This window comes from Vigna umbellata, chromosome 4 (assembly GCF_029865625.1).
Source record: "Vigna umbellata cultivar VRB3 chromosome 4, Vumbellata_1.0, whole genome shotgun sequence".
Classification (NCBI taxonomy): domain Eukaryota; kingdom Viridiplantae; phylum Streptophyta; class Magnoliopsida; order Fabales; family Fabaceae; genus Vigna; species Vigna umbellata.
In genome coordinates this window covers 65,879,231-65,902,756 of record NC_142168.1, presented here as the reverse complement: position 1 = coordinate 65,902,756, position 23,526 = coordinate 65,879,231, and the positions used below count along the sequence as shown (strand labels likewise).

The 23,526-nt window shown below is 32.6% G+C and overlaps 2 protein-coding genes and 1 pseudogene across 2 annotated transcripts; all 3 read left to right on the top strand.

Annotated features, from left to right (window-relative positions):
* Positions 1-4,173: 4,173 nt before the first annotated feature.
* On the top strand, positions 4,174-5,802 carry LOC148200981 (uncharacterized). Its single transcript, XM_088113104.1, has 2 exons — positions 4,174-5,416; positions 5,513-5,802. The coding sequence occupies exons 1-2, from the start codon at positions 4,174-4,176 to the stop codon at positions 5,800-5,802; spliced, it is 1,533 nt and encodes a 510-aa protein (XP_087969230.1).
* A 4,967-nt stretch (positions 5,803-10,769) lies between these two features.
* LOC148200979 (alpha N-terminal protein methyltransferase 1-like) lies at positions 10,770-22,100 on the top strand. The gene is made up of 8 exons (XM_088112116.1): positions 10,770-11,106; positions 11,248-11,392; positions 11,668-11,730; positions 17,951-18,066; positions 18,946-19,047; positions 19,787-19,841; positions 21,167-21,264; positions 21,609-22,100. The coding sequence occupies exons 1-8, from the start codon at positions 10,852-10,854 to the stop codon at positions 21,732-21,734; spliced, it is 960 nt and encodes a 319-aa protein (XP_087968242.1). The 5' UTR covers positions 10,770-10,851; the 3' UTR covers positions 21,735-22,100.
* LOC148200980 (uncharacterized) lies at positions 12,507-16,742 on the top strand (annotated as a pseudogene).
* Positions 22,101-23,526: the final 1,426 nt, after the last annotated feature.

The window sequence follows — 23,526 nt, the reverse complement described above, 5'->3', positions numbered from 1 at the left end:
ATGGGGTGGTTGTTATGATTGATATATGCAATGTGTTTATATCTTATTATTATGATTGTTTTATCAGTAGCTTACCGCATACATGTTTGAGTTTGTGCATGTGAATGCGATGATCGTATAATTGATAATAGTTGAAAAACTGTTATTTTCATGCTTAAAATTGATACTAAAAGCAACCTTTAACACTTATAAACTAGCTTGGAATCATGTTTTTGCTTATATTTTTGGAAATAAGAGAGTTGGACAGGTTTATGCTTGATTTCAGTGTTTTATGCAGGTTTTAAGGTGAATTTGATGAAAGAAGTGAAGAAGGATAGAGATGGAAATCAGAAAAGAACTCAAAAAGTGCAAAAGAAGAGAAGTCGCAAGTACCGCTCAGCATCATTTTACCGTTGAGCGGTATTACTTAACACTCGTTGGCACCGCTGAGGGGTGAAAGTGCAACTGAGGGGAAGAATTCAACACACGCACTTATCGCTGAGCGGTGTTTTACCGTTGAGCGGTGTTTTACCGCTGAGCGCCATTATTTTGGGCTTGGGCCTACTTTTTTGTAATTTTTAGAATAGTATATAAGCTTTAGGACGTCCTAGGGTTTGTATCTTTGGCTGGAGAAGACGCAAAACACACTTTTCACCCCTTGGGGGTAGAATTGGAGATGGTGACGACTCTCCTCTTCTCTTTCTAGGGTTTTTCTATCTCTTCCCTTTCATTATTGTTCATCTACACCATGATATGGTGAACTAAACTTTGTATTGTTGTTGGGGAATCCATGAAATCTTTTGAAGCTCTCATATATGGAACTTTGTGTTTAAACATCATATTTATGATACATGCTTTCTTTCATCATTAGTTAGGGTTTTTCCTCTTTGCTCAAAGCATGCATTGTTTAACTCATTCGATGACATGATTATTGGTTTTATTGATATGGACACATACGATAAAATCTAGATCCGAGGAAACTCTCCCAACAATAGTATAAACCTAGACATAGGAATATGATGGTTGGTTGTCGTTAAGCTTCCGTTCACTATAATGCATGATTAATTGCTAGGGAGATAAGACATTGTAAACTAGTGATTATGATTAGGCTTTCTTCGCCGAGACATCGGGTTTAAGGTAAATTAGAGAGTGGCATTAACATTGATGAAAAGAATGATGAATTCCTAAATATATGAGAGTGGATAAGATGAAATTGATTATCCCAACAACATACTCATCCATATAATTCGTTCCAAGTGTTTGTGTTCTTCTTTCCATTGATCAAAACTCATGCATACATGTTTACTTTTTGTCTTTTGCATTTGAAACGTCAAGAATTTGTTTATTTTCACAAGTCTTAAATAATCAAGAAGTCATATAACTAACTAGGCCGTGAGTCCTTTGGGAGAACGATACTTGGTCTTACCAAGTTTATTACTTGATATGATTCGGTCACACTTGCTAAGGTTACAAGTTTGTGGCGCCGTTTTCGGTGTTCAGAAATTTGTCATCAATAATGTGTGATGTTTACGGGAGCAAATGATGCTATAGAGGAAGATAAAGCATGATAAATTTGTGAGATGACGAGGGACAAACTTGGAATTTTTATTTAAAGCTATTGCAATTGAGTTTTTAAGACAATGTAATTGAAGTTATTTTATTTCCTTCGTTATTTTGGTTCTATTTAAATAATGCAATTGGACAAGTATTTTGGAACTATTATGTGATGTAAGTTTAAATGCTGAGGTTTTTGAAAATATGTTTGCACATCATTATAAGAGAGTTTTGAAAATTATCGATTTTTGTAATGACCTATGACACCCTAAAATTTGGGGCGTTACAATTAGGATTACGACACATTTTTAGAGTAAACGGGAGAGTGGAGAAACTTGTTATTGCATTTCCATATTTTTTTTTTCTGAAAGTTGTATAGAGGAAGCTTCAAACATGCATTTCATGAAATTGCTTTTTTAGATCACTTCTCTCATGAAGCTAACTAGTTTTTCTGGGTTTCTAGTCATTGTCTCAGAAATTGCTATCTATATAGAAGATTAATTTATAGCCCCCTGCCATTCACTTCAGCGGAGACATAAGAAATAATGTTCTCATTTCTCAAGCTATGACTTCAGCTAAGTTACAGTGTATAATGTATTTTGGCCTTGTAGAACGTGACTTGCACATTATTGATTGATTTCTCCTTAATAAAGAGAATGGTTTTTTAATGTAGGTTTTTTGGGATTTTACATATAAATTACTTCCATCTTCAGCCACCTAATACAAGTCTCTTTATTTTCTACTACTTTTCTCTCAATTAACTTTATCATTCAATCATGTAAACTTTCTTTTATTCTTCCATTTATGAAGTGAACAATTATGCTTGAGATTCATTTTCAACTGCCCATTGGCTATTTGTTTCCATCTGATGCTTCATAAGATTGTTTTGTTACAATATAATATATAATAATAATAAAACGAGATTAATCAAGAAATTATTTCATATTTATAATAATAAACTCCAGAAAACTTCTCATGACAAAACGCCACAATACTATGCCAATCCTTACTTCAAATTCTAATATGAAGTCTCAATGGTTGATATAACAAATAATTAAAAGCCCTTTTACATCCATATGTTCTTTTATACATCCAATGACCCAATGGGTTGGTAGAGTTAAAGTAGTTTCTCCTGCCTCACGCAATCTTGAAGTTAGGTCCCATCTGAAGGTTGCTGACTTCCGATTTCAGTGTTAAAGCTTCTCCTTCTGGAAAAAATGGATTTCCACTAACAAGCAATATACCATAGTAATCCAAAATATAAAAGATCGCCTGATAGATATTTCATCTCCGTTTGAATTATCTGAAAGTGAGGAAACTGGAGCTGGGGAAAACAAAATAAAGGAGAAAGGAGAGCGCGACGTCATGACACTTTTTCTGGTGGGAGGAGGAGAGAGGAGGTTTGACGACGGAGGGAGGGAAGAAAGGATTGATCTTGCCATCGGAGATGCTGACGTCATTGGTGACGAAAGATAAAAAGAAGAGGAGGTGGTGGTGGTTGTGGAGAGAGTGAGAGTTTATAAGTGTATAATGTGGCATACCGTTAGTCAGCTCAATCAAAATTTAACGTTGTTACATTTTGAGGACTAAATATTACAGTTTTATTATAAGGAAAAGAATGAAAATGAAGCAAAGTTTGAAAGAGTGACTAAATTAAAAAACGCTTTGAGGGACTAAAAATTGGACGTGTATATATATACACACATATGCATGAAGAAATTTTCTTTTATATACACTTTAAATTGGACCCTATTTTATTTGAATGTTTTAACTTTGTCCTTTGTGTTAGTGTCTTTCTTATCTGTGCTTTAGAATTTTCTTAGGGAAATCGAGTCAACTCTCGATATGATCATACTTACTTTGCATATTGAAAGAAGTATATATTGTGGTCTATTGAATTTAAATTCGTCTTAATCTAATATCATTTATCTAATACTTTTATAAACTCTTCTTCAAACTTCATTTAAAACTTTAGTATGAACATCCAATTTTAAAATTTGAGTTATTTATTACACTAATTAACTTTTAATATAGTAAATTACCTTATTTATTATCATTAAAATCATAAGTATCTATTAGTAAAATTATAAGATGAATAATTAACAAATGAAAATAAATGAGAGAAAGAGAGGACTTCAAATTTCCCAAAAGAATAACCAATACATTATAGACTAATATTTATTGAAAAGAAAGGTCTGATTTAGCTAATTTACTATTTTATTTTATTATCCTTAGTTGATATCTATGCATTTATACATGTACATAAATGATGTTTTCTTCATGTACACATATTTTTTAAATTTAACCATTTAAATAATTGTTATTTTAAACTAAAATGATTATATTTATTTTTACTTTTAAATAATAGTTAATTTTTTAAAATTAAAATAATTATTTTATCATCATTTCATTCTTTTAAATTACTATTGACAAAAATTTATTTATTTATTTAATTAAATTAATTATCTACAATAAAAAAAATAGACATATACATTGTGCGCACGTGTGAAAACAGTAGTTTAAAACGAGGAGCATTCTTGAAGCAAAATAGGCAGTTTCCTTTGGCAACTGCAAATCCAAATTTTGAGGACCTGTCGTCCTGAAATCATATGTCCTCAAAATGAACTCCTATTCAAAATCATGGCTACCATTTCTTCAACATGGTACGTGTTTCTCCCCATAATTTTATCCTTATTCCCCACAACAATGTGTGCAACAGTGCTACAAGACCTCAAAAACTTACATCAACCCCCAGGCTTTAACTCTACAATTCTCTCAAACTGTCTCAACAATCCCTCTCTTAGGTACTGCTCTTCGTCTCCAATGATGGACTTTGATGAAATATTCAAGTTTACCATTGTTGCAAGCCATCTCTGCAATGAATCCAAGAACCCCAATTGTGTAGAGTCATTCCCCAAAGTTGATCTTAGAAACCGCCCAAGTATTGCACCACTCTATTTGTCCTTCGATTTCTTTTGGAAATATTGCCCCTTGAGCATTATGTCCATTGATTTCTCCAACAATTCTATGAAGGGTGGTTTTCCAACCGAAGTTTTCTATTGCACCCAAATCCAGTCTCTTGATCTGAGTCTCAATGCATTTTCTGGGGACATCCCAATTCAAAGTTTCTCTTCCTTGACCAACCTCACTTCTCTCAACCTCTCCTATAATTGTTTTTCAGAGAGTAAACTGTCTGATTCCCAATTCTTCAAAAGGTTCAATTCTTCTAGTTTTCTTCATTCTGGTGCTCTCTTGGATCCAAAAAAGTTTACTGCGAAGGCTGTTGTTCTGTTAGTTTGCCTTCCCATCCTCGTCATTTTTATGGTAATTTCCTTGGTATGGCTTTGTTTCCAAAGGCCTGATTTTCTCCCGAGTAAACTTCAAAGAGGTAGGACGTTTACACCAGCAATTCTAAAGGCAGCAACTGAAGGTTTTTCGGATAAGAATCTGGTGGGGATGAGTGATGTTGTTCACATCTACAAAGGGATGTTGAGAGATGGTACTGAAGTGAAAATTGAGATGTACTGGGATGATATACCAAGGGATAGTTACCGTAGATTTGTTGAGGAATGCAAGATTCTGTCAAAGTTACACCACAAAAACCTTGTCAGAGTTCTGGGGTGGTGTAAGAGCAGAAAATTCAGGGCCCTTATAACAGAATGGACAAGAGAAGAAAATGTTGAAATGTGGTTATCAGGGTCAGGTCCACCATGGAATCATAGAGTGAAAGTGTTAATGGGGATTGTACAATGCATGCGTTATATGCAGAAGGAATGGCCTGAAATTGACTATGAACTCGACACAAGTAGTATTTTGCTGTCCGATAATACGGAACCATTAATTTCAAGGTTCAAAGTTGGAGATCACAACAACAATGAAACAAGTGAGAATAATAGACAATTAGCCCTCAAACAATATTTCTTCTCTTTTTCTATTTTCTTGGTATGCAAGTTCATCAGTATTTTCTTTTATTTTGTAGAGATACATAAGTTTGGAGTATTTGTGCTGGAGATGATACTAGATAAGAAGTTTGATGGAGGTGATGCTGAATTTGTTAGGTACATGAGAACCCTTAATCCTGCAGATTTGGTGCAGATGATTGATGAGAGAATAGAAGTAACTGAAGCTAATTTTTATCAAGTTAAGCAGGCACTGTCTCTAGGATTAATGTGCGTAGATCAATCGAACAATGAGAAGCCAAGCTTGAGCATGATACTTAACACTGTAGCAAGAGCCTACAAAACGTGCCTGTTCAAACCAATTAAGTAGTGATATCAGTATTAAGTGGACATTTTCTTCAGAGATAATTCTTAATTAGAACTAGTGTTCTCATTGTTCTGAATTTGGAGTTGCTATTTTCAGAACTTGATTATACTATATATATATATATATATATATATATATATATATATATATATATATATATATATATATATATATATATATATATATATATATATATATATATTGTCTAAGTGATGCTGTACTTTTATTGTGTTACAATTCAATTCAATGTCATCAAACATTTGTTTTATTTTTTTCATAGTCCATACATACACTATGGATGACATCATGACATAAGTGGATGAATGTGATTTTATAAGCTTCCCATTAAAAAAACCATACAAAATTCGTAAAATATGTTATAAAAAATAATTTATCCACCTTTGTCGATCAATGATCTTAATAGTGTGCCCTAATCTTGTTTGTGTTGTTCACAGGGACAACTAAAGCTTCATGTGTGTATGAGGGTGTTATAATGTCAAGTAAAAGAAACTAAATGCATTGTTTTTAAGTTATAGATATCTTGAAATATGTAATTTGCATGATTGAGTGGTATGATGAAATTTGATATGCTGAATTTGGTCGGTTAGATGTTGTCATGTTGAATTGTCTTGGTTGAGCTTGTGTGCATGGTAAATGTTGTAGAAGAAATTTCAAGGAGAAATTTCTTGTGGTGATTGCAATAGTGTGTGTATTGATATATGGATTCTATATTGAGAGTTATACTATCGCTCTAATAACCATCAAATCTCAAGTAGAGAATGGTGAGATATATGTAGTGAGAAGAGCATAAGGTCTTAGTCTAGGGGCTTTACTTTGATTAAAGATGTTAACGAATTAACCTTGTGGGTGGTTGGGTGAAACCCATTAGCAATGACTCTACATAGTAATAGAGATCACCACAAGTGCATAACTCGTCAGAATCTAATATTAATACATGTACTGAATCATTGAGTCTAATATGAGTCTTTTGTATGTGATATGTTTATTATTATGAAGGATTTATATGTGATAATATCTCTATACATGTTTTATGATTATTCTTTTTTCACATTAGCTTATCATTTCTTCTGTGTTTGTTTCGTTTATGTATTCTCTTTGTTTGCAATACTTTAATGGTGTGAAGAGATGAGATGTAGCAATTGATCCTGTGTAGAATGCAAGAGTGGGGCACGAATATAATTTTACGATGATATTGTGAATGTATAATCCTATTCTTTTGACAAACTCTCTATTAGTTTCGTTATATGACTATTTGTATGAGTACTTACTTGTATAGACGACTCTAATATAGTAGTTATATATTAGTTTTATCTACTTAATTATTATCATATTTATAATGTTTTGTTAAGTAATTTTACAGTGAGATGGTTCACAAATAAATAATTTATATTAAAGTTTTACTTATTTTGCATATGAACCACATTACTCTAATACAAAACTTTAAAATATTAAGTAAACAAAATTTTTCCTATATATTAAAATATATTGTTATAAAATAAATAATTAATAAATTAATAGACACACATGCTTTCAATGTGATATAGTTTTTAATAAATTTGTAAAATTTTAATTAAAATTTTTAAATAAATTTTTGTGATATATGATGTCATAAAAAATTTAAAATATTTTAATTTAGTCTTTATTAATTTTCTGTGTTAATTAGGTGATATAACTGCTTGATATAATTATCTTGTTTCGGCTAGTTTTTAATAAATAATTTTGTACCACACGTTTTTTAGTTTTGTCCTTCTTTCAAAGTTTGCTTCACTTTCATTCTCTTCTTTAGGAAACTATAATTTTTAGTCCTAAAAAAAAACGACGTTAAATTTTCTCTGAGGTGGCTAACGATGTGTCACGCTGTACACTTAAAAACTTTGACTCTCTCCACAACCTCCACTACCTTCGCTTCTTTTTATCCTCTACCACCAACAACGTCAGGAAGATCTGTCCTTTCCTCCCTCCCTCCGCCACCAAACCTCCTCTCTCCTCCTCGCACCAAAATTTCGTGAGCTAAAAGGAACACTTCTCTCTTCATAAAAGGGGATAATTGTGATTTTCATTCACCAGTTTAGTTTTACAACGTGGTTATGGGACTCAAGGTTTTGTAATTGTCTCAACTCGTTCTTCCTTTTTCTCCTTCTTCCTCACAAACTATTTCCTCTACCATCTCTTCCCTTTCCTCCAAGCCCCGAACCATAGTTTGTAGCATGCGCTACTCCAACCTTTTCCCTTCGTCCACACGCCTTCTTCCAAAGACATAGTCGTTCAATCACCACACGTTTTTCACGTGTAAGAGGAAGTTGCACTATTAGATGCATTTATGGGGTGATTGAAGTCATGCAGTTGCACTCATATTCCCCTCTTTTACCAACAATCCGATAAAGGATAGCTTTCCAATAAATCTCTATGATTATCATTGGTATAAGAAAGCATTACACTCCACTATACCAGTCTATGCCAAGTATTCTGTTGTCAAATTCGATCAGGCACCCAAAATATATATGTCGTAGCAGTATAGGAAAATGGTAGCACAAATTGTTTGCGCATCTTCTAAATTCTGGAAACCACAACCCAATCACAATTGTTCAATGATATATACCTTTACATGGGGCAGCATGTCCAAGTAGGAAGTAACTTTTCACATGAAGCTCTCACGGGCATCAACTTCAAAGGACAGAAACTGTGTGAATCCTTAGTTAGCCAATTAGTATCATTGAAATAATTTAATTCCACCCAACCATCTCGCCCCAATATCTGGCAGCAGTATTAAAACAAGTGAGCAAGCACAAAAATAAAAAAAGTATTGCCAACAGTGTTGTTAAAAGAGGAACAAATATCAATCACAACATAGGATATATCAAGTTAAAGAATAACACAATGTCAGATTGTAGATGCAGAGCCTAAAAATTCAAAGAATATTTTCTTAAGTCCAAAAGGAGAGAAACACATCTTTTGGTTTTAAAAGTTGTTTTCTAAACCAATTTAAAGTTACCCAGAAATAAAATTGTTGTTAAAAATCTATTTTGAAAATTGTTTTAAAAAAAAACAGAAATGCCCAAGAAAGGTTGTTCCTCTACCTCTTGTCTAAGCCACCTCATTTAATCGCATTTTAAAAACTAAAAACAAATTTTAAAAATAGAAACCAAAGATACTCTTGCATCCTTAAGCTGCTTGTTAGGCTTGGAAATTTCTCAACCACATTCGAGAATGAGAGCAATTGATGTTGTACTTTTATTCACAACAACTACGATCGCCGCCGTGGCTCCACCACCAGTAACCACCGTCGTGGAGGTTCAGAACCAAAGGGGTCATACTCATACCATTGATTCCTCGGATGTTAAGACCTTCTCTATTTCCAACGGGAAGAACATCGCCTTAGTTGATGGAGGCAATGGAGGAGGTGGGAGGAAGTGAGTTTGAGAGGTGAGGGTTTCGATCATGATGCCATGAAAGGTTTTGTTTCCCCTGTGATGGCGAGGATCGAATCCGATGACTTTGTAGAGTATTTGATAACATAGTTGGTATGAAATGTGGGCAAAGTTACCATGAAAGTTAGCATGTGGCACACACCTCGGAGTAAATTTAATGCAATTGCTTTTCAAAGACTAAATATTATAGTTTCCTAAAGAAGATGATGAAAGTGAAACAAGCTTTGGAAGAGGAATAAAACCCAAAAATACGTGATACTTGACAGACTAAAAACGTATTGAGTGTTTCTCCCTACACCTCACCAATCTCACCCTGTACCTCCCTATTTTTCTATTATTCCAACTGTGACCCTCTCAGAACCATATAACCACAAAAAATCTTTTTACTGTTGTTTGTATGTGTTGTTTATATGTGCTGTTTGTATGTGTTGGGATGCATTTCTGGATTACATGAGAAGAAGGTCGAGTCAAAGCGTAGTGGTTGAAAGCACGCTAAAGGAAGAGCGGTTATAGAGATTATTGCACTTAAACGTCCACCGTAACCACAATTGAAAGCACAGTTTGTACCGCAATTGGAAGCACAATTTGTACCGTGCCGCAACTGCGGTAGCCACACTTCCAAAGTGTGGCTCATTTGAATTTGGAATTGCGGTGAATAAATTTTTTATTCTCTTTCTTTAATTGTTTTTGAATTTGGAAGTGGGACTCTTTCTTTAATTCTTAATTTGTTTTGATTTACTATATTTAATTGTTTTTTTAATTTGATTTATTATTTATTTCTTTATTAATTTATTTAAATATTTAATATTTTACGGCTAATATTTTTTCATTTGTATTTTTTATATTTTATATTTATTTAAATATTATTTTTAATGTAATTAATTTTGTTTAACTTTCAAATTTAAATCTGTTTGTTAATTTTTTGAATCTATAATTATTTATTAATATTTTTTTTTTAATATGAATTATTATTTAATTATTTGTTGTTTGTTTTATTTAGTTTTTGAGTAGTTTATTAATTTAAATTTAATTTATTGTTCTTTTGTGGTTTTTAATTAAACCAACATTATACTTTTTTCATATTTTATTAGATGAAGGGGATAACTATCAATTCGGAAGATAACTATCAATTGGAAGGTGAAATAGATGAAGTGCACAAAGCATCATTCAAATGTATTTAACCATTAAAATATTTTAAATTTTTAAAAACGTAATATGTCATAAATATTTTTAGAAAACTAAATTAAATTTTTTTAAATTTATGAACTTAAAACTTAAATAAGTGTATTACAATAATATAATTTTATGAGAATAAATTGTATTATAAAAGTAATTTGTATGTAAATATTTAATATTATATTAGATAGTGCAGTTTTAAAAATATTTAAAAGTGATTAGAAAATAATATTTACTAAATAATACAAGTGTATATTTAGAAAAATGACGGAAAATGTAATTATATAAGTGCCATCCATCTCTGTATAGGAGGAAGAATTAATCACATTCATATAATTTGTTTTTAATTTTTAATTTAATTTAATTTTCCACGCTGAAGAACAGTGCGACACAGAAGAAAATTTGGGCCTCTTTTTGAGTCTTGAGTATGCTGTCCCATTGGGTTCCTTCATATTCTCTGTTTAGTGGTCACACACGCTCTAAGGGATTCACTGCTTCAGCAACTCATTCGCACTTTCCCTCGCTCTCTTTCTTCCCGAACCAGAAAATCAGCTGTATGGACGCCACTGGCTTAGATTCCTATGGCCGTGAATTCAAGACTGCCGACGAAATGTGGAGGGAACACACGGGTGACTCTAGTAAGAAGATCCAGTGGTACCGCGACGGCGTCTCCTACTGGGAGGTATATCTGTCTCTGTTTCTTACGTGGTTTTGTGTTTTTTTTTTTTCAGAAGAAATTCAAACAAATTGGATATATCTTCTGGGGTTTGTTGCAATTAATATGTTGTTGTAAAGTTTGCTTTTTGATTGTTTGTGAGAGCAGGGTGTTAATCCAACTATGGATGGGGTATTGGGAGGGTTTGCAAATGTGAATGAGCCTGACATAAGTTGCAGTGAGGATTTTTTGAAGATTCTCCTATCCGAACGTTTTCCTGCTGATGCGAGACGCCAACCGCTTGTTGTTCTTGGTACTCTTTCATTGTCCCTTTGTTATTGAACTCCACTCGTGCAATGGATTCTTAGTAATGATGTTCATAGATTTTTGAACCGAATGGGATTTTTGCTTAGACTTCACCTGATTTTTTCCTTGTGAATGGTGACTATTGTGTTTTAGTTTGATTTCCTGAGTGCTTTTCGGATTTATGACATTTGGAATCTGCTTTTATTGAATGTAATACAATAATCCCTTTTAATATTTATTTTTGGACATGGATGTTCTAATCAGCGGACTCTTGACTTTCAGATTGTGGTTCTGGCATTGGCAGAGTCACCAAAAATCTTTTAATAAGATACTTCAATGAGGTTTGTGAGATTTACTTTCCTTATCTATTTCTTCCGAGTCAGTATTCTATAGTTCATAACTAACAACGCTTATATTGAGTAATTGTTGCTGCGGTGGGGGCCCGTGACAATTCCAATGAAAAGTCAGTGGATCATATGTTGTTTCATTGTACAATTCCAGTATTTGAGTTCTTGTCTAGGGTTACGCTTGTATTTGGAAAGGTTGCTAAATGTTGGCATTTATAAGAGGCTACGAACCAAATGGAGAATTAGTGACATAATGATGCTGTAATGTTCCTTTCTATTTAATTTGATGTTAGTGTAAAGAGAAATATAAATGAAATATGCAAAAAAAATGTTTCAGGTGCTTGATTGAATATGATATTTTACCATATCATTGCTCTTTAATGGCACTACTTTAGTACTCGTATTATTGTTTAATCCTTCTTTAAATTAATGCATACCCCTATTTAGATCAAACGGGTTGTAGGGAATAAAACATCTATATATGTTACTAAATAATAGAGGTTACAACTTACAAGCCTCAGTTTCCATATATTTGAAAGTACTGGTGGGTATAAGTCTACCCGGATTACCAAGCTATGTAAACATAACTAACAAACAGGTTTGGTTAACCTTTTAGGTTGAACTATATAACTATTGTCATAATCCTTGTTTTTTATTAGTTATATTTTTTATTTATTTAACAAATTATAATTATTGTGGATAATGAGCATATCCCTGAATTATAGGACCACCCGTTAATATCTAGTCTCACACTCGAGATGTATATACCTCGGCATGAGGGAAGTGTGTTGAAAGTTTCACATCAACTAGAGATAAAACCAATTTAGAGTATATAAGTGGGTACAAACCTCATCTTACAAGCCGGTTTTGTAGGGTTGAGTTAGGTTTAAAGTCCACTTCTTAACATAGTATCAGAGCAATTAGGAACAACTGCAGAACCTCAACACTGCCTATCGATTGAATGGGCAGATTTATCTGAAATGGGCCCAGCTTGTTCGCAGAACTTTGAAAGGAAAAGGCAAAACTAACCACTTGAGTGTAGATGCTCCTAAAGAAGAAGATCCCAAATTTACAAAATGAGATGAAGAGAATTCTATGATCATGGCATGGCTATGGAATTCCATGATCCCATAATTCACTGATACTTGCATGTTTCTTAATTTTGCCAAGGAAATTTGGAATGCCATGGAGTAGTCATACTCCAAAGCTAAAAATGCTCCACAAATATATGATGTGAAGGTGAAAACTGTTGCTGCAAAACAGGGCAACAAGATTGTTATGGAGTACGCCAATCAACTCAAATCCCTATGGATGGAATTATACCATTATAGGATCATCAAAGCCAAGTGCTTAGATGATTCTGCAATGCTCAAAGAGTATCTTTAGCAAGATAAAGTCTATGATTTCTTGGTGGGGCTAAACTCTGATTTTGATCAAGTGAGAGTCTAGATCCTTGGAAAAGAAAAAATTCCAGGTATTAATGAAGTAGTAGCTATGGTCAGAAGTGAAAAAGGTAGAAGGGGAATAATGTTAGAAACTCCAACTATGGAAAATTCAACCATGGTAGTTACTAGATCGGCCATGATGGTTGACCCGAAAAAGGGGGAATAGCCAATATGGAGAAGAAAGGTGAAGGACTGTGGTATACCTTATGTAACAGGCCTCGTCACACTTGTGATAAATGTTGGAAGCTGCATGGAAAACCACCTAGTAGAGATTGTGACAAGGAGTGGGGAAAAAAGGAAGACAACACTAGAAAGGGCAGACAGGCACACATAGGTGTTACAACCAATGAAGAAAACATAGGAGGAGTACTTCCACTTAACCAAGATGAGGTAGAGCAGATGAGATCATTCCTCAACAAGTTGGATATGTCACAGGTAGTTATTCTCTAGCACATTTAGGTACGTTTGGCGACTTCCTTTCTTTTGGACTTAATGCCTCAAGTAAAAACCCTAACCCATATTGGATACTAGATTCTGGGGCTACCGACCACATGACACCCCTACCTAAAAATTTCTCTTCTTATACCCCTTGGCCTAGCAACAAGAAAATATCCACAGCCGATGACTCTCTAATGATTGCAATAGGTCAAGGAGCAGTTTAAATAAGCCCATCTATAACCCTTAAAAGTGTCCTTCATATTCCTAAATTGTTTGTCAGTTTAGTTTCCCTAAAAAAACTCATACAAGATCTATCATGTAATGCTATTTTTTATGATAATGTTTGTATTTTACAGAACAAGTACTCGGGAAGGACGATTGGATGCTAGAGAATGTAATGGCTTGTATTACTTGGACCATCCAAATCTACCACCAGACCTGGAAAATAACACCTTTTTTCTCTGATTCAATAAAGTTCAGTTGGGAAAAGGTCTTCCTACATCACTGTCGCCTTGAACATCTTTCCTTTAGGGTCATAAAATTGTTATTCCCTTCCCTTTTTAGCAAATCAGATGTGGCAAGTCTCAATTGTGATGTGTGTGAACTTGCTAAGCACAAACATGTTCCTTTTCTAGTTAGTAATAATAAGAACACTTTCCCCTTTTATTTAATTCATACAAATGTGTGGGGTCCCTCAACTATCCTAAATGTTTCTGGTGCCCGTTGGTTTCTTACCTTTATAGATGATTGTACTCGTATCACATGGGTTTTCTTACTAAAACCAAAATCCGAAGTCAACTATGTGGTTCAACGTTTTTTCTCCATGGGAAAAAAATCAATTTGGTGTTAGCAGTAAGAGGATTAGATCCGATAATGCCAAAGATTACTTTAATCGTGGGCTTATTTCCTTTTGTCAAAAGTTTCATGAATCATCTTGTGTCAAAACACCTCAACAAAATGGGATTGTTGAGAGGAAAAATGGACACCTTCTAGACCAAACACGAGCCCTTTTTCAACATAAGGTTCCTAAAATGTTTTGGGGAGAGGTTGCTCTCACTGCCTGTTATCTAATTAATAGACTTCCTTCTAGTATTCTAGCTTCCAAAAGCCCTATGGAGGTTTTGTTCTCTTTTTATCCTAATGTGTCCACATCCAACTACCTTATTCCAAGAATATTTGGGTGTGTTTCTTTTGTCCATGTGCACAGTAGTTATAGAGGTAAACTTGATCTTAGAGCCTTAAAATGTGTTTTCATAGGATACTCATCAACACAAAAAGGATATAAATGCTACCACCCACCATCCAAAAAATTCTGTGTCCAGAGATGTCACCTTTTTTGAACACCAAAGTTACTTCCACCAATATCATCTTTAGGGGGAGACTGCAAGAAATGAAGATGATCTTCTTATGCTCCCTGACTTATGTTTAGGACCAGAAATAGGGACTAAACGTGTAACAGCTGAGAAGGAACCCACTCAAGATGGAGCTGATGTAAGATTTGGGAAAAAACTGGTTTATACAAGGAAGAAAAAGTCCATTCTAGAATCTGTCCATGTCCAACAATCCAACCCAACATTACATGAGGTAATTAACCCTAATCTTTTAATCTCCATTGAATCAAACTCTGATTTTCAGAATCTGCAAGAACCCGAATCCAGTTCAGCACCATTTTATGAGGACCTAGATATTCCAATTGCCCTTAGGAAAGAGACTAGAAAATGTACCACCAAGCTGCTATACCCTCTAGCCAATTACTTATCCTTTTAAAAACTTCTCACCTACCCATAAAGCCTTCCTCACAAGGCTAAACACCACAACCACACCTACCTCTTTATTTGAGGCAATGAGTGATAAAAAAATGGAAACAAGCCATGGATGTGGAAATGAAAGCTTTAGAAAAGAATAGTACTTGGGATTTGGTCGCTCTCCCAAATGGAAAAAAACCAATAGGGTGCAAGTGGGTATATACTATAAAATACAAGGTTGATGTGTCCATTGAGAGGTACAAAGCAAGGTTAGTAGCTAAGGGATTCACTCAAACCTATGGAGTGGATTACATGGAAACCTTTGCTCCAGTTGCAAAAATGAACATAGTTAGGGTGATATTATCCCTAGCGGCTAATTATGGTTAGAACTTGCAACAATTTGATGTTAAAAATGCCTTCCTTCGTGGAGAAATTGAAGAGGAGATTTACATGGAATCGCCCCCTGGATATAAGGGAAAAAAACTGCCAACACTGTTTGCAAGCTAAAAAAGGCTTTGTATGGGTTGAAACAATCACCACAAGCATGGTTTGGGAGGTTTACTGAAGTTATGATAGGTCTGGGCTTTAAACAAAGTCAAGGAGACCACACTCTGTTCATTAAACACTTTAAGTCAAGGGGAGCAACCGTGTTACTAGTTTATGTGGATGATATTATAGTGACAGGTGATGATGAGGAGGAGCAAAAGTTGTTAGACCAACATCTAGCGAAGGAATCTGAAATGAAGACCTTGGGGAAATTAAAGTACTTTTTGGGAATTGAAGTGGCTCATTCTAAAAAGGGAATATTCATATCTCAACAGAAATACATCATTGATTTGTTGAAAGAAACTGGTAAGACAACAATCAAGCCTGCAAGTACACCAATTGATCATAGCATGAAATTGGGAAATGCAGAAGAAGATACCGTAATTGACAAGGAAATATATCAAAGGCTAGTTGGTAGACTGATTTATTTATCTCACATTAGACCTTATGTTGCATTCGCCGTGAGTCTAGTTAGCCAATTCATGCACCAACCGAAGGAGGTTCACTTACAAGTTGCACTAAGAATTGTACACTATTTGAAAGGAACCCCAAGTAAGGGAATTTTGTTTGAACGAAATGGGTATGTAAGTCTAGAAGCATATACAGATGCAGACTATGCAGGGTCAATTGTGGATAGGAGGTCAACTACGAGATATGGCACTTTCCTTGGAGGGAATCTTGTGATTTGGAAGAGTACAAAACAAAATGTGGTTGCTAGATCCGGTGCTGAAGCAGAATTCAGGGTAATGGCACAAGGGATATGTGAACTACTTTGGCTAAAGATCATCTTGGCATACTTAGGAATAAAATTGAATGAACCAATGAGACTCTATTGAGATAACAAATTTGCTATTAGCATAGCTCATAATCTAGTGTAGCATGATAGAACCAAACATATTGAGGGTGATAGACATTTTATCAAAGAAAAATTAGACAGTGGTCTGAGCTGCACTCCATATGTCTCTTCACAACACAACCTTGTAGATATTCTAACAAAGGGGCTAAACAGCAACAACTTTGAGAGTATTGTTTCCAAGCTAGAAATGGAAAATACTCATTCATCAGCTTGAGGGGAGTGTTAGAATCTGTTTTATTTCTGTCAGAATCATTGTTTTTTATTAGTTATATTTTTTCCTTATTTAACAGATTATAATTATTGTGAATAATGGGGATATCACTCAATCATAGAGATCTGGTTGTCTAGGAGTATTATTATGCTTCCTAAAATAGCTTCCCAGCCTTGTATACATGGATTGTATTCTCAGCAAAATAATAGTATAAGATTCTATCCTAAATTGTGAGAACTACTCTGGCTGTGTTCAGGTTGGGCATTTTAGTGTCATTCTGTTGTTCTAACAATTACTTTGGAAAAACTTAATGATAAAAATTATTTATCTTGGTCTGTTTGTGTTGAACTTTGGTTTCTTGACCAAGGTTTTCATTATCATTTGGAAAAGATAACAGTGAAATATCAAGTGTTGAACAATGGACGAAGTTGAGTAATGAATGATTGATTTTAGACATGTGGATAGTCCTATGCGTTCAAATAAAAGATTAATGGAAAACAAAGTTAACCATTTTCAAATCTAGAGAGATATGTAAGACTTGTGGGAAAACTTGTTTATGTTAGTATTACTAAGCTTGACCTATCTTTTGTGGTTGGTCAGTTTATGTAGGCTCCTTGCATTGATAGAGGATAGTGTATTCGCATTCTCAGATACCATAAAAAGGCTTCAAATATATATATATATATATATATATATATATATATATATATGTATATATATGTATGTATATATATATACATACATATACATATATATACATACATATGTATACATATATATATATATATATATATATATATATATATATATATATATATATATATATATTATATTGATTTGCCCCACATGTACATTAGCCTCTCTTCTATTCGTGTATAATTTTCTTTTCTTTAAATTCAATCTGGAATTCCACCATGCTGTGATATTTTTTTAGGGATAGTTAATATCATCTTATACTTGTTTACTATAAATTTCAGTTGATCTCCTGGAGCCAGTATCACAATTCTTAGAGACTGCACGCCAAACTTTGGCTCTGGGATGTCAGACAAATGCAGTGCACAAAGCTGTTAATTTTTACTGTGTTCCTCTTCAGGTGTGTACTTATCCTCCATGAAAATGACAGCATATCTCTTTAGATTATATTCTAGTCATATTACAGTGGTGTGCAACCTGGTTTGATAAAGCTCCCTCTGTGGTGGGATCTTGTGGTGGACTGGACAAATCACAGTAAAATGGATAAAATGGCTAATATGAACAAATTCCTATGATTGAAGTTCTATATTATGGTTTTTTAACGCTGGTTATGGCTTTCCTTATTATTTGGCTGTTATGGGACGTTGTAAGTTTTCACAAGTAATACTGTGTATTTTTTTCTTATGAGCTTTCACATCTAACAAGTAAATACCTACCTGGAAACTGACATTTATTATAAATCCTTTTATTGAATAATAGGAAGACTGGTATTTCTTATAATTTTACGAAGTTACTTCGATAGTTCAAACTTTTAAATGGATTTCTATATTATGTTTTTGTCTTTCAAACACTAGTTATTTCTTTTCATATTTTCTGGCCGTCAGGGAAAACATATGTTCTCTCAGGCAGCATTTGGTGAGTTTTTTTTTCCACGAACATTTAACCAGTAAATAAATATCTGGAAATTAGCATTTTATCTTTGTTAAGATGCAGGCCTTGAAGAAGCTACATATTATTGTAAATGCTCTAAGAGACCTTCTATGGTATTTATAATGCTACAAATTCAATGGTTGCCATATCTACCAACTCTTCCTCTTCTTAAAATAATTAGTAATTATGTATTTTGAGACCATGTTCATGATAGTCTTTAGTTGAAACATTCAAGTTAATGTGATATCTCTTGCACTTTTGATGTTTGTATGGGCATTAATAATTTAGTATCACTTTTTGTCTATTCTTCAGTAATGTTATTGAGCACCTCTTGTTTTCCTTGCTTTAGGATTTTACACCAGATGCTGGAAGATATGATGTAATATGGATTCAATGGTGTATTGGTCATCTTACAGATGAAGATTTTGTTTCATTTTTCAATAGAGCAAAGGTATGCAGTTCATTCTTTATTTAATATTCTTTGTAGATTAGGCTATTTTTAATTGGGAGTTAAGGAAAATAAATAAATAAATAAGTAATCTTTGTGTTAGGGAAGTTCCACATATTTAAGTATGTACATGAGGTTTTCGTCTTTATCTACCAATTCCCTAGAAGGACAAAGATGTGTAATTGCATTGATAAAGTAATGTAATGCATTTTATTAATTATTTCTCCTCAGCAATGATTGAAATTGTTCATTTTGGTTCTCATCTGTCATATATTTACAAAAATTATTTGCCTGGGTGCTTGCTAGTAATGTACAAGGCTCGTGTAGTTGTAGTGAATAAGATTAGATTGAGAAATTAGTTACCATTTCTAAAATCATCTATAATGAAATGGAATATTTCTGCTTCTATAGTAGTAAAAAATAGTCTTCTCTATAAAAGCTAGTATATAATTTATTTATCACTATAAAAGCTTAGTGATATGGGATTTTATTTGTTTGTTGGTTATACATAATCATGTACACAGTTTCATTTTATTTGTAACCTTATGATAGTTTTGTTTGATTGAAGCTATTATAATGTTGGTGATTTTCTAATTTGTGGGTTAACTAATTTGTCTTTCGTTTTTTTGCACTCAGTGTTTGCCTGTCATTATTGTTGTCCCTCACTTGAATTGAAGTCATAACTTTTATCACTTTCATACTTGTACTCTGTCTCATGGCATTGGCTTATACATTACTATAGGTTGGCCTCAAACCAGGTGGATTTTTCGTTCTGAAGGAGAATATTGCCAGATCTGGTACTTTTACCCGTGCTGCATATTTATCTTTCTAATGATACTGAATGATTTATTTCCTGCATTTTATTAAACTAATAAATCTGGCTCAGACACCTTTTCTAAGACTTATATATCAAACTTGACTATATTTAGGGTCTTGGATAAACTTCTTCATAAGCATTTTGAAAAAAGAAGATAAGGAAAATTGACTGAGTTTCTCCACAAGCTAAATATGAGCTAATTTGTAGAAATTTTATCATATCAACTTCTCTAGAAGATTATTTTTAACTTGTGCATATATTAGCTTATGAAGAAGTTCATTTTCTTTCATAGACATGTTGATAGAATAGATTATCCAAGCAACCGTTAAGTATTTGAACATACATTCATCTTCTCCAAGCTTGCTATGGTTTCCCTAACTTTCAGTGTCCAGACCCAAGGTACAAAGGACTAAAATTGAAAATGATGGAGCAAAACAATTTTAAGTTTATAACTCAATGTTAAGATGTTAGAACAGTACCAGAAATAAACTTCCTTGGGGTGAAAGTTGAGGGGAACAAATTATATTAGCGTGTTAAGTTTTAATTGAAATGTGGGGACAAGTCACTTCTTTAAAGCTCTTAGTATGCTTTTGATCATTAGCTCTTTTAAGCACAAAATGAGTTTAATCTGAAACTTCTTCTACCATTTTCAAACACAGTAGTGGATAATTTATATTGTTTAGTGTGTTCGCGGTGGTGGTACTGTCTCCACATTCACGCGGAAGCATTCTCTGTCACTTCTTCTAATGATTTTTCATATTCAAACATGCGCCAAGTTCTAGTTTTAGTTTTAGTTTGAGGGACTGTGTTAAAATATCTATTAAGGATATCTCGTAATATCATGATTGTATCCTAATATTACATGTCAAGAATAGTCTTCACATTTCTTTATTTTTCATGTTCTGTTTTTGTTATTTAATCAGGATTAAGAATTTTCTGTTTTGGTATGAATAAAGGTCAGTGGTTAATCTCCTATGTCACATCCTTAATACCAATATCAATATAAATTTATTATTGAGTGTTCCTTGTCCTCCCTTTATACCTATTCCCAATAATTTCTACAATCAAACTTTCTATATTTATCGTTAAGTCTAAAAAAGGGATGAAATATTCATTAGCATTGAATTAAGCAACAGAAATTAAAAGGGTGGTACTGGGAATAAATTTATTTCACTCCACTCCATTATTTATCATCTGGAATGATGTAGTAATACAATTTCAGTTTCATAACTATCATCAATTAATTTTTACCTTCATTTTAGTGAAAATTTCCTTCATGGTTTTTTCATGCTTTGTTCCGTGCAGGATTTGTGCTTGACAATGAAGATCGAAGCGTTACAAGATCTGATACGTACTTCAAAGAGTTATTTTCACAATGTGGATTACATGTATACAGATTAAAGGTAAATTTGGTAACTATAAAAGAAATATGGAATGCTTGTTGTAATCAGAAAAACAAGTGTTGTTTTCCTATAAAAAGAATGTTGTAGGGTACGTGTTATTTCCTGAAAAGTTAGATTTTATCATTTGTGTTTTAAGCTGTTGTTCTGCTTCTAAAAGCATGTAGAAAGAGCTTTCCACGTGATGTCCTTGGTTTATTTACTTTTTAAGATTTACCATAGGATTCCTTTTGTGTCCTATCAGGTTCAGTCTTTTATCTTGTGAGAACAAGATATTATTGGGAGTCTCTTTCTACATGCTTTTTAGTTTTACTATTGTGTTCTAAGCTGCTGTTTTGTTCCATCAGGATCAGAAAGGATTTCCTGAAGAATTATTTGCTGTGAAGATGTATGCATTAACTACAGACGCACCTAAAAGGGCTCTCCGTGCAAAATCCAAAAGATCAATTAATAGACCTAAAACCATTATGTGAATTTTCTCCATATTCACCCTCAACCATTTTTCATTCAATTGAGAGATGGTCCATGTTGTATGTATAGTAGGCATTCATTTTTCTTATGCGGAATGCAAATTTTTAGTTCTCTCAGCTATCAGAAATTTATGGAAAGGTGAATTTTGAGTTTTAGTAATACTACAATGAACAAATAAGAGACAATTTTGCTATCACCTGATGGCATTTTGTTTGGGGTTTTACCATCAGTTTCTTAGTGCATGACTACATTTTTCGGAATATGAACACTTGGTTAATGGGCAAGTGTAATAGTATCTCCCATGATTCTTTTTGTCTTTCATTTGAAGTGAGTTAGATGGCTTAAAACTGGCCCATCAAATCACTTTAGCAATGGCTTCCATGTCCCCTTCCATTGTCTGGTTTGGCGTGAGAGGATGTAGCATCAAAATAGATCAACGGCCAAGAGAAACTAAGGATTATGAACACTAATATCAGGTAATGAAGAAGAAAAACAGTAGGAAGATAAGGAAAAACAAAGCAATATAAAGTGAACACCTTATTTATATTAGTTAAAAAGTATTCTACTGATAATGATGGTTTCCAAAATTCTTCTAAAAGAAGTCGATATACAGTTCAGAGAACATAATAAATGTTAAGGATTTTAGCAACTATACCAAGTTTAGAAGCAGTAAAATGGATTTCTAAGTTGAAGTATCATATTCCTAGGAAATAATGCAACAGTGAAGTTATAGAATTTTATATTATAAATTTATACAAATTTAAAGATACTTTTGAATAATGTTAAATATATTAAATTATTAATTATATTATATAGATATTTTATTTTTATTTTTTATTTTTATTTAATTTGTTTTTATTTTTTATTTATATTTTGGACTTAGTTGTTATCATTTTTTTATTATAAATACAGCATGCTAAATCAATACAGATAAATTAATTTTATATATAGTTTTCATTATATTCAATAAATAAAATAAAAATAAATATTAAAATATGAAGAAATAAAAACGTTAATTTATTAATACAATTTCAATCCCTTTAAACTATAACCAATAAATTAGTAATATAAATCAAGAGTTTCAAATTTCTAATTAAAACCCAACTTATTCTTATAGTTAATTCTGATTAAATGTTTCTTACAGTAAATTAGGAATATAAATCAAGAGTTTCAAAGTTTCTAATTAAAACCCAACTTATTCTTATAGTTAATTCTGATTAAATGTTTCTTACAATAAATTAGTAATATAAATCAAGAGTTTCAAAGTTTCTAATTAAAACTCAACTTATTCTTACAATTAATTTTGATTAAATGTTTCTAACAACTAAAAGTACTTTTCACTGTTAATGAAATCTTAATTAATAAAGTAAAATGTTTTCAAACTAATACTAACTTTAAAATTTAAAAGAATAACGTAATTATAATAAACTTTAATAAATTTAAATTTAACCTTTTACATAAATTAAAAAATAAAATTAGTCTGTGATACTTTTAAAAGTTAAATATGTTTTTAATTCTTATATTTTGACATAAAATTGAAATTAATTTATATATCAAACTTTGATAATTTTAGTTTTCAAATGTTAAAAATGAATGTATGTAATTTTTTTTAATTCAATTATATTAAAATTTTTTTAAGTGTTAAAATATTGACGTTTGAGCTGTTTAACATGTTCCAACTTAAATATCATCTTGGAACACTTTAGATTGACGTTTGAACCATTTATATCATTTAAAATGTTCAAACTTAAATAGTAGGACGAAAAACTATTTAACAAACCTAAAAAAAATATT

What these genes read in the sequence shown, in the direction of transcription:
- LOC148200981 (XM_088113104.1), top strand. Translation starts at nt 4,174, where the DNA reads ATGGCTACCATTTCTTCAACATGGTACGTGTTTCTCCCCATAATTTTA. An exon ending in TCACAACAACAATGAAACAA is followed by an intron (nt 5,417 to 5,512) that starts GTGAGAATAATA and finishes TTTATTTTGTAG; the next exon opens with AGATACATAAGTTTGGAGTA.
- LOC148200979 (XM_088112116.1), top strand. Translation starts at nt 10,852, where the DNA reads ATGCTGTCCCATTGGGTTCCTTCATATTCTCTGTTTAGTGGTCACACA. An exon ending in CCAACCGCTTGTTGTTCTTG is followed by an intron (nt 11,393 to 11,667) that starts GTACTCTTTCAT and finishes CTTGACTTTCAG; the next exon opens with ATTGTGGTTCTGGCATTGGC. An exon ending in CATTTTTCAATAGAGCAAAG is followed by an intron (nt 19,048 to 19,786) that starts GTATGCAGTTCA and finishes ACATTACTATAG; the next exon opens with GTTGGCCTCAAACCAGGTGG.